The sequence below is a fragment of the Colias philodice genome, chromosome 15, assembly GCF_061535455.1.
Source record: "Colias philodice isolate Cphi_HAF_F1 chromosome 15, ilColPhil1 Martin Lab GWU primary, whole genome shotgun sequence".
In the NCBI taxonomy this organism is placed as follows: Eukaryota; Metazoa; Arthropoda; class Insecta; order Lepidoptera; family Pieridae; genus Colias; species Colias philodice.
The window spans coordinates 353527-366052 of record NC_143100.1 but is presented as its reverse complement, the minus strand read 5'-3'; the positions used below and the strand labels follow the sequence as shown (position 1 = coordinate 366052).

Below are 12526 nucleotides of genomic sequence, written 5' to 3'. Positions count from 1 at the left end.
TAGCTGTTTATCTGGGCATTGAAAAATCGGCCCTTAAACATTCATAGAGAAAACTTAATTTTTTCGGCACAGATGTCAAAAACGTCTGGCTAAGATCTCATTAAGGAACCCAAAATTAGAATTGCTTATAAAGATGGGCACATAATCCTCTTCCCTCTCGGATGTCGTGGATAGTAGACGTCTATAATATTACAATTATTAACGTTCGAAAATATAAAAATAGCTGCGTAAATAGTTTTAAAATAATAGGAGAACATAAGTGCGTAGTGATCCGTGTAAGCAGTGACTAACTCTGAGTGTTCATGTGCGCCTAGTACCGCGATCAAGTACGGTACGCGTTAGAAAGAATACAAATAGTTCGTCCGTTTCGCACCGCATCCCGTATGACCTTGAATTCTCCAATCACTGATGACCACTATTAAAACTACTAATTAGCACCTTATTCTTATTTATCATTCATACTATCTTCGACTGATTTTTATTCGTCATAAGTGCCAAAAGGAACCTTATTGCGTACGTATAATGCCGTATTCCCCGATGGAAGGCAAATCTCGTAATATATCTAATCGCAATGCAGCCTCGTCGCACGACAGTGATAGTGACAAGCATCATGTTGTTGCACGGAATAAAAAGCGCGCGATGGCAAGACCTGAGGACGATGAGTTTATTACTTTCAGAAACGAGATGAAAGATTGGTTGAAAGATTTCCAGCGAGAACAAAATCAACAACTTGATACTTTTCGCAACCAACAAAACACCAGGCTAGACTCCATGGAAAGATATATAAGTGAAATATCAGCGAATATCTCGTCAATTTCCACCACAACTCAGGATATTGAAAAAGCTGTGGATTTCATCACGGAGAGAATTCATGACGTGGAAAATAAGATAGATGGTTTGCAAGCTAAGTGGAAAGCTGTTAGCCTCCAAGTTGCAGCTCTCGAGGAACAACATGAAACCTTGGCAAGGTCATTAAATAAGACTATCTTAGAAATACGTAATGTCCCCAAAAAAGATCAAACTTCAAAATCCATGCTATATGACTACGTATATAAGCTTTGTTCAACCCTAAAGATTGTTATACAACCGAATGATTTAAGAGATGTTTTTCGTACGACGAATAGAAAAGATAAATCTATGTCTAACCTATTTATTGAGTTTTCAAATACTTTACACAAAACTAACATCTTAAACGCTGCACGAAACTTTAATAAAGAAAACAAGACCCGCCAATTAAACTGTAATCACCTGGGTATAGAAGGTCCCCCCACCTCTATTTATATTTCTGAAATGCTTACGCCCAATGCCAAACGTCTCTTCTACCTTGCTCGTGACTTCGCAAAAATGGAGGAATACAAATATTGCTGGATATCGAATGGGAATATCTATCTAAGAAAATACGATGGGGCCCCCTACATCTTGGTGAAAAACGAAAACCAACTTAAATCTCTTCAAACCAATAAATGACTAGAAGTAAGAAATAATCGCTTTTATAAACTATTCATCTCTTTGCATTCGTATTATAAATTTAATAACAGTACAAACTCCAGCTTGTTGATTAAATTACAACTTAATATCAACATTCCTTACACACTTCACATTATATACACAATCTCACTCACAAATAATTATTCTTCACCATTACTTAACACTACTAAACTAACTATATTGAGAATAAATTTAATAATATTATCTCACTTCTGTTTACATACTTTTTCTTTTTATGCATACATATTCGAAGTCCCCTATATTAAAATAATTTTTAACATTCGATAACTTAAATCTAATTAATAATATTGATAACACGCCGCTTATTCAAAATGTACTTTTGTCATGTCCTGAAAGCTGTTCCAACTACTTTTATTCTTGTCATCTAACCATCGTAAGCCAAAATATAAGAAGCATTCGTAAGAATTTTGACAGTTTTTCCTTATTCCTGAATAGACTCAATTTTGCTCCTGTCCTCATAATCCTAACTGAATGTTGGATTGATGAATCTTTTACATATTTAAATCTGGCTGGCTACTCTCTATTTAAATCAAACAAATTCTTAAATAAAAGTGATGGCATTGTTCTACTTTTTAAATCGAGCTTGCAAGTTGAGAATCACGAACCTTCGTTTACTGATGCCAACTGCACGGTTACCGTTTTGAATAGCAACATTGTTATTATGTCAATATATAGATCCCCGTCAGTTCACAATATTGACGAGTTTTTAATATCGCTGGAACGGTTGATCTTATCGTACCAAAATAAGTCCATATTTATCGTAGGGGATCTCAATATCGATATAAGAAACTCCAGTTCTGACTCCAGAGCCCATAAATATCTTGATCTCTTGGCTTACTATGGAATAACTTCAGGTCATCATCTGCCGACACGGGGTGACAGTTGCTTAGACCATGCACAAATCAAAAGCCAATTCTCTTGCCGGGTTGCTGTTTGTCCTTCATCAGTATCAGACCATGACGCTGTTTTAGTGGGTGTTACCTTCAACAATTCTGAACCATCCCCTCCTTCACAGAAATCTAAAAAAATCCATTTTGAGAATCTTTGCAATGATGTACAAAATATAGACTGGAAATTCTTATACAGCATCGACAACATCAACGAAGCAGTGGCAGCTTTTGTTAATCCACTTCACACAGCGATCGAAAACAATACAAGCTGTTGTACTATTCCAAATTCTAAAGCCATTAGAAAACAATGGATAACGCCAGGTCTACTTCGTTGCGTTAGACGAAGAGATCGTCTCCACAATATTGCTAGGAAACGCCCTAAGGATGTCGTACTGCAAGAAAAATACACACGTTACCGTAATTATTGCAATAATATTCTTCAAAATCTTAAAAACCTCCATGATAGTGAGAATTTAAAGAAAAATAAAGGCAATTCAAAGCGCTTATGGTCGACTGTTAAAAATATCTGTAGCTTAAACTCGCCCAACTCTAATTCTGATGATTTATTAAGATGTTCTAACTCTATCGACGAGTCACTATATAACACTAATGAGTACTTTACTAGCATAGGTAAAAATCTGGCAAATAAAACACTACAAAAACTCAATACCTCTGAGAATCTTCTTGCCGATAAGTTATCTATACCAAATTTTACAAAATCTTTTTTCATAACACCGACCGACGAACTCGAAATTGCCAATTTAATTAGTAGCCTCAAACCCTCTGCCAGCTGTGGATGGGATAACATTCCAAGTAAAATGATTATAATGTCAAAAACCTCCCTTGCTGCCCCGATTACTTACTTATGTAATCTCAGTATTACTTCGGGTACATTCCCAGATGACTGGAAAATTGCAAACGTCATCCCAATTCATAAATCTGGTTGCAAATTAATGTTCTCTAATTATCGACCTATATCTCTTCTGCCGACGCTATCCAAAATTTTGGAAAAAGTCATCAATAAAAGGCTTTTTTCCTATCTGGAAAAAGAATCGCTACTTGCTTGCAACCAATTTGGCTTTCGCCGGAACAGGTCTACTGACGGTGCTGTTTCCTCCCTTGTTGATTGCATTAGCAACAAATTAGACTCGGGACAGAAGTGCATCGCGGTATTCCTGGATCTGGCGAAAGCTTTCGATACTGTCTCGCGGCCCATTCTTCTACGTAAGATGGAATTGTACGGAGTTCGAGGCATCGCTCTGCAATGGTTCACTTCTTACCTTACTGACCGTCGTCAAAGAGTATGCATAAATAATCAACATAGCACTCTAATGAACATCCCATATGGCTTACCTCAAGGCAGCGTGCTCGCTCCTACATTATTTTTAATGTACATGAACGATCTCTGCTCCCTTTCCCTTCTAAATACCAATTTGTTCTCTTTTGCGGATGACACAGCTCTCGTCTTTTATTCTGACTCTTGGAATGAAGTAAAAGCTGTAGCTCAAAATGGTCTTCTTACTGTCGCTTCTTGGTTACAGAACAACCTTTTAACCTTGAATATTGACAAAACTAAATTCATTAGTTTCAGTATAACGAGTCGCTCTGCCCCACCTACGACGCTAGATCTTCGAATCCATTCGTGCACAAACTCTTCTTCTTGTGCATGTCCATCAATTGTAGAAGTTAACGAAATCAAATATTTAGGAGTCATTATTGATTCCAAACTTTCCTGGGAACCTCAGATAAATACACTGTCCTCCAGGATTAGAAAGCTTATACACATATTTAAAAAATTACGTTCAGTTGCCGATGCCCATACAATAAAACTAGTTTACAAAGCACTCTGCGAATCCATTATTTCTTATTGCATTTCAGTCTGGGGAGGCGGTGGTCTCACCCTGATGCTTAAAATTGAGCGCGCTCAACGGGCAATACTCAAAGTTGCTTACAAGAAACCTTTTCGGTACGCTACTTCTGCACTATACGCCGACGCAAAAGTTCTGTCAGTCCGTCAACTTTACATTCTGGCTACTGCACAAAAGTTTCACAAAATGTCAAAGCAAACCTTTGCACCAATATCAAGAGCCCCAAGACGAGTCAATTTCACGCTTCCGAAATGTAATACCTATTTTGTCAAACGTTTTTATAGTTATAGGGGCCCTTTCCTCTACAATAAGTTTATTAAAAGATTAAATGTAAATATAGTAAATGCATCAATATATATTTTTAAAAAGAAATTAGAACAATTTTTACTTAACTTAAATTATAGTGAAACTGAAGCTTTGCTTGTCAGTGAAAAATAAAACACACACACACACACACACACACACACACACACACACACACGCACACTCACTCACTCATACACTGGAGTTTGTTAAGTATTTTATTTTTGTTTCTTTATAAGTACTTCTTACACTGCAATGTATAATAATTAATAGTCTTAAATTTAAAAAAAAAAAAATCAAAATATATTTCTGTAACAACGGAAGAGACTAGTTTCCCACAACACAGGGGATCCTAGTGTGGGGACTAGTGCATCTCTATTACGTGCCCGTTATTTTAATATGCAATTTTTACTGTATTCAAACTTATTGTACTACACTGTGTTATGAAACAAGTAAACGATTTTTATTATTATTATAATTTCCATTAAAGGTCGTATTTTGAATTACCGTCATGAAACTGTCAACCTCAATTCCAATATCGAGGAAACCCTTATTCAATTTACCTATTACCTATAGATTTATTTTTGTGACAGATAATTTGATAAACATCTTTTAAATTAATAAACAATACTTATTTGACATATCTATTAGACCAATTGGCATGTGTTTTGCTAAATAAAAAAGGGCGAAGCTCCTTCACTAAATTTCCGTCTATTACCTTTAAATATATCCAAATATATTCGGCACTTCAAACGTTAACTTAATAGAAACAGATGGAGTAATTCGGGTACATAATACTACAGTAATAATACTATAACCTTACTATTACATAGTATGGATGACGATAACGTCGCGAACGGAACGTGGCCGCCGGCACGCACAGATTCAACACCTCGATATTATGTCAAATAACATTATAAACTGTAGCGATAATGCTCCCTGAATAAATAATGAATGTTTTACATTTTTCACCTTCATTCACAAGGACGGGTTGTTTGAGTTAACACGAATTGGAATACAGTAAGGGTTGATAATACTGCATAGGTTTTGGGTAAATGATCTGGATCTGATTAGTTAGGGTACATCTGATATCCTGCTAGAAGTATACATACATAAGTTTTTCATGGATAACTGAGGTGAAACATAGAGAAAGTTACTTTGTAGTACGTATTGGTGTTATATGGAAAAAACTTATCTAGATACTAAGAACCCAAGAAACTATGTTATCCGAGATAGAGTATCAAGCCACAGAATACATAATAGTAGCTAAACGCTACAGAACGGACACTCTCCGCCTCCCGCCAAAATTAAACTTACCTCACCCCCGCGCGATCAGACATAAAATGGGCCATATTTTTCTGCAAGGACGATACGCAACGAAGATTGACAACATTAATCAAATTGACTTAAAGTAATTTTATTATTTTAGATTTGTGATTATCGTTTTTCGTAGAAAATGGTTAGATATTGTGCTGTTTACGGATGTATTTCATCAGAAAAACGCGAATTTTTTTTACGCTAGTCACAAATGTGCCAACCATAAAGCGTTAACACACACATTTGCAGTCTCTACAGTGTGACTGTCAAAACGATCATTTTGTATGGAGTGTCCGGGGTGTGATCAAGCTACAATTTTATCTCGATCCGTAAACTTTGAATTTGGTAATTTGTGATCAAATAATATGAACATCCATCCATTTAACTACCTTAGGGTCGATTAGGATAAAAAATGGTCACCATAAGCCATTAGTCATTAAGTTAAAAGCATAACATATGCATTAATTACATATATAATTGGTCTAGGTGTGTTTCAAGCAAAGTGAAATGGTAATTGGTTGAAGCGTGAGAGTTTAATGATGGTCAGTCGTGTTGAAACATTGACAATAATGAATTCAAATTCAAATTCAAATTCAAATTCGTTTATTCAGTCTTAACTTAACCTAACCTTAGAGCTAAATACATTTGGTGGTAACTGTATAATGATAGGTATATATCAATCAACGGTTCAAGACTGGCATCTTTGCTAGATTACCGAGTAGGTAACCTGTATTAAAGATATCAGTTCCTTCCCCATATAATTTATATAATATAAGAAAAAACATCTTAAGGTGGTCATCACAACTTAGTCAACGAAATTGATTTTTAAGTTCGGATATAAAGAATATAAAAGTAAATTAACTAATTGATATCTTAACTTATGAACATGAAAGGAGTCGAGTGATAATGTGTGGGCATAAGTTAGTGTGTGTGCGTATGTGTATTGAGTATGTTTGTGTCTGCGTATGTCTAAGTGAATGTGTGTGTATGTGTGTGTGTGTGTGTGTGTGTGTGTGTTTGGGTGGATGTAGATGTGTATGCATATAAAAGAATGTGAAATATATGAATGTAAAACTTTCATTAAGTCATTGTACAAATTAAATTTTCAGTCTCCTGATAACTAAGATTTAGCAGCCAATTAGTAACTTGCGTTTTGCAAGTAGCGTAGGGGAGTTTATAAATAGGTAATATTTTATTAATTTTATTGTATAATGAAGGGGCTAGAAAACAATTAAATCTTTTGGAGTGTACGAAATTACATTTATCAACTTCGCAAATTCTATCCTTGCGCCTTTTAATAATATTTTGAAATGGAGTCACAGAATGTTGAGAAAGAACAGTATGTAATATAAAGAGTTGCCTCACAGTCAATACTTTAAGGCTCTTGTACAGGTCAGCTGTCGGAAATCTGTATTTTTTAAAAGTACCAACTTTTAAAATAGCTCTCTGAGCTCTTTCAAGCTTCAGGAGATGAGTCTTAGGCGCACCACCCCAAGATGATATACAGTAACATAAAACCGATTGGCATAACGAATAGTAGACCTGTCTCAAAATTTGACCATCAGCAATATGGCGAAGAGTTTTAAAGATATAGATCAATTTTCTGACTCTGTTTTGAAGTTGTTCTATATGTAAAGAAAAGGAAAGATTGCAATCAAGAGTTATACCCAGATATTTAGTGCTTGATTTTCGAGTGAGTCTGGGGCAATTGCAGTGCTGATTAAACGGATTGTTGCAAGTGTGAGCGTATAGACATAAAGTAAGGGGGGGTTGAGATGTTTGCCGAAGAGAAAAAGCCAAGTAATTAGTTTTATCGGTGTTCAAGGTCAAGAGATTTTTAGCTAGCCATGTTGACACTAAATTGAACCCACCCTGTGCTTTGCGAAAAACCTCTGGCCATGAGTCGCCTATAAAAGTTAGGGCTGTGTCATCGGCGAAGGCAGATATTTTACCATCCTGGAGATCCAATTGGCAAAGGTCATTTAAGTATACCAAAAACAGGGTCGGACCGATCACACTGCCTTGCGGGACTCCGAGTGATATTGGAAGTTCATCGCTTACGTTATTATTAATTTTAACACACTGTGTTCTATGACTTAAATAGTTTTCAAACATCGAAAGTGAATGGCCTCTAACGCCTATTTTTTCAAGCTTTTGTAAAAGCAGGGGAGTGGCAACTGTGTCGAACGCCTTGGCAAGGTCCAAAAAGATAGTGATGACTTTTTTTTTATGATCTAAATTCTTAATAATATAATTGGTAATGTCTAATACCGCTTTCGAAGTGGACATGTTACGTCTAAAGCCGTACTGATTTGGAGATAATAGATTTTTATGTTCTAGGAAATTGATCAACTGCTTATTTATTATTCGTTCCAATATTTTAGACATTACAGGCAAGACGGCTATTGGACGATAATTGGCGACACAGTTACCACTGCCGCTTTTGAAGAAAAATTATATGGGATAACCAATTATTATGGACATTTAATTCGTTGTAAATTATATTGTTACATCGAATATTATCAGTGCCTCGAATAATTTTTATCGATAATGTTTAAGAAGTTTTAAATTATTTAGCCCTCGTATGGGGTGTCCCTATAGTGGGAAAATAGATTTTGTTTGCCCTAGTACTTTGTTATATGTTTTGCTATATTTCAGATTAGACGTTAGCTAATGATACATTGTTAACATTATTATAAAACAAAAAAAAATATATTAGAGTAAATTCCTATCACATGTTTTGGCACCCACTACAAAGCGCGTTTACTCAAATAGTAAACATTTTTCCTGTCATAAAAATGAGTAATATGTAAGAAAAGTTGTGGTTGGTATATTGTTGTTTTTATTTTTAATTAAATTGAGTTTACGACAATAGTAAAATCTATTTTGATGCAATGCATCCAAATTAATAGATCTTATTACACTCGTAATTTGGAAATTATCTTTTCTATCCTAGAGAGGTTCTATCCTCTTAGGTGCAAATTATTTTTAGCATTCTGATTTAAACATCTATCTATCTCTATCTATCTAGTTGTCTTGCATACTAATGAGTTAGCGTTTAAAATTTCACCCTTTGATATCTGATTCACAGTGAAATTTCATAAAGCGAAGCATTCTATAATTTAAGTCTGTATATTTGTGATTTACCTACTTAAGTACGAGTAACATAATTACAAACCGTATAAATAAAATACTTGGAAGGAAATTTTGTAATTCACTCGAGACAACTCTTAGTTCAATTGCGTGTTTTGAAATCCGCTTTTTGAGTAGCGCCTGATGAAAAGTGTTGATGGTTTACTCCAACATTTAATCATTCAACTAGTCTTCAAACAAGCTTTTAAATGATATTACATAGCAATTAGATACGCCCTCGATGTTAAAACCAAAAACAAAGTTATATGGCCATTTTCTAGATGTAGTTATGTTTTGTTTGATTGTCCAGTCCCTTGTGATTGTGTTACGGACATGTGATGTACACATTGACCTCCGAGCATGCTAGGGGACACTTTATAGTATTGTTATGACGTATAGTAAAAATGTATCTACAAATAGGTAAGTAAAATTGGATTTTGTAAAGTCAAAAATAAAGCATAAATTAAACGCATGTTTAGAATTCAACAAAAATTATGTAAGTAGTAAGTCACTTCAATTTAATATGGAAAAATAATCATGGTTCAAAAATCTTATCTATACTAATATTTGTTTGTATGTTTGTTTGTTTGTTTGAACGCGCTCATCTTAGGAACTACTGGTCCGATTTGAACAATTCTTTCGTTGTAAGATAGCCCATTTATAGAGGAAGGCTATAAGGCTATATATCATCACGCTAAGACCAACAGTAGCGGAGCAATGTGGGTGAAACCGCGGGGTACAGCTAGTAACGAATAAAGATGAACTCGCAGGCACAGTCATCTAGTTTCATATAAATACAATGACGTTAATATGTAACCAATACTTGCCCTGTTATAAAGTTTTCAAAGCGTTTGTTTCTTGTAATTAAATTTGTAAGAGATATCTCCAGGAAATTAACCTTTCGACGTTAAGTAATGAAGTTTCGTAGGCGTGAAAAGCTCCGCACAGTTAAGCTATTTTTATGGAACTATAAAAGAGATATTCTCTATTCTTATTTTAATCTCGTTATAAATAATCCCGTTGACCACGTTATTTATGCTATCGGATAAACGTATTTGCAATTACATGCTTTAAATGCTTGTGGGCGGTTGGTATTTATAGATTTCGCTTTCGTGTATCAAAAAAATTGGACGAGAGAATAATTGCCTTGTAGCAAGTCCTTTTAATACTTGGGTATTTTTATAACGGATTTATCTTCTATATTATTTATCCCAATGTTTTGATCAATTAACAGATTGATGGGCGAATTGTATTGAGTATAAATAATTCTATCGATAAGCTTTTCGCCCCCGGATCCGTCAAAATTACCCAGGGCTATTAACAATTTATAAGATTAATTATAATTCACTTAAGAATCATGTTTCATTCTAATACGAAAGATTTGTCTAATGGATTCAGTACTTTCAAATATACTACTACAATTTTCCCATACCATTTATAACCACTACAACCATTTACTATATCGGTATACATAGCTAGTCTATATACCGATCTAGTAAATGACACAACCCAATCTTTACCACAAAAATGCGTCCCCCAGCGAACCGCAAGGCATAGCGTTCATAGAAACATCGAACCTCGATGGCGAGACGAACCTCAAGACGCGGCAGGCGCACCCGGACACCGCGCGGTTACAAAACGCGCCAGAAATGGCCGCCTTCCACGCAACCCTGCAGTGCGAACCGCCCAACCGACATCTGTATGAGTTTAACGGGATGCTGAAGGAAACTAACTCGAAGTAAGTAGTTAAATAGAGGAATATTTAATGTGTTATTTCACAGGATAGGTGGTTTCTGGCTCGAAGGACTAATTTTCTTTAGACTAAATAAATAGTGTATAATTTGGAGTAAGTAATTATGCAGATGAAATGTCAAATGTTCAATAATAATATGTGATAGGTCTTTTCTGCTATAAGGACCTAAATATTTTTTGTTAATGAATGAATTAGTTTTCCAAATAATTTGATAATTTTTAACCTTAAAATAATTTTCACATAATCCAAATAATCTAATTTGGATTTCAGAACTAGGTCATTAGCAAAGAAACCAAAAAAATACCTTAAAAGAAGAGTACAACACAGCCGTAATAATATGTAAAATGGTTATTTGAAGTAATTTGTAATATTAAATGGTAAATCTATATTATGACGATTCAAAAGTGCTTCTAGAGGAAGTCTAATTGATTATTTATTTGAGTTTGAATATAAACTGATGAAAATGGGGATTTTCTCAAGATTTAAATGTCCAAATCATATTTCAGGACGATACCACTAGGCCTAGAACAGATGTTGCAACGTGGCGCGATGTTGCGCAACACGGGGTGGGTACTCGCTGCTGTTGTGTACACGGGACATGAGACTAAGCTGATGAAGAACTCCACTAAGGGTGAGTTGGATGGTTAGACGGTGTACGGAACGACTTTGGGAGAAAAGTTTATGGGGTGATGGTGCTTTGGTGTAAATTTACATTTTAGCCTTTTACATTAATTAATTATTTAGTTTTTGCTGTATCAAAAGTTCTGATTGGTGATTAAAACTTGGCTACTATATCTTGTAAATTGGAAGGGTAAAATTCGAAAAAATCACCTTAAATTACACTTTGCCTATAATTTCAACACCCAACAAAATCTGAAAATGTTAATATTAATTATTAAATATTTTTCAGCACCGCTAAAACGTTCATCAATCGACCGGCAAACGAACACGCACATTTTGATGCTGTTCATAATATTGATAGTTTTGTCGCTGATCAGTGCCGCCTTCAACGAACTGTGGCTGCACAGGCGGAGCAATACGGACTGGTATATCGCGTTGGAAGGTTAGTGTGTCCATACATACAGGATAAATGTGGAAGTTATTCAATTGTAATAATTAGAAAACTATTTTATTTCTCTTAGCAAACGAAAATAACTAACAGTGAGTTATATTTTTATGGATTTTTTCTAAAAATTGAATGTTTGTTACAGAGGCCCAGAATGCAAATTTCGGATTCAATTTTTTGACATTTTTAATATTATACAATAATCTTATACCCATATCTCTACAAGTTACTGCTGAAATTGTCAGATTTTTTCAAGTAAGTTATTCGGCTACTCATTTTTGTTCTATTTTTTTTGCTATTCACACTTCACAAACAACTGAAAATAACGAATTCTTTATTGCAAAACATTATCGGAGAAAAGAGAATCCTTCTGAACAAGATTTGTACTTCGATGTCTCAGTGCTCTCAATAAACCATGTGTCATTTCGACGTGTGTCATTATTAGTCAAGACACTATTTTTATCATCATTAAAAACTTATTTTACGACAGTAATTTTTCCAAATATTTCTTAACACTTTTTCTTACCTTAATATTTTCTGTATCCTCACCATTATTATGACGACGCGGTTGGCGCAGTGGTAAAGTAACTGCCTACTGAGCCGACGGTCCCGGGTTCGATCCCCGGTCAGGGCAAATATTTGTGTGATGAACTCAATTATTTGTTCTTGGGTCTGGGTGTTATTATCT

At 34.9% G+C, this 12526-nt stretch overlaps 1 protein-coding gene across 5 annotated transcripts in view; it reads left to right on the top strand.

Moving 5' to 3' along the window:
• The window catches only part of ATP8A (ATPase phospholipid transporting 8A1), an 88114-nt gene that overhangs the window by 49618 nt on the left and 25970 nt on the right, over positions 1–12526 (top strand). For all 5 annotated transcript variants that reach the window (XM_089704270.1, XM_089704266.1, XM_089704269.1 and 2 more), the window contains 4 exons: positions 10560–10757; positions 11279–11403; positions 11683–11835; positions 11984–12093. In XM_089704270.1, coding sequence (XP_089560396.1) covers positions 10560–10757; positions 11279–11403; positions 11683–11835; positions 11984–12093 — 586 coding nt within the window. The remainder of the gene's footprint in view (positions 1–10559; positions 10758–11278; positions 11404–11682; positions 11836–11983; positions 12094–12526) is intronic.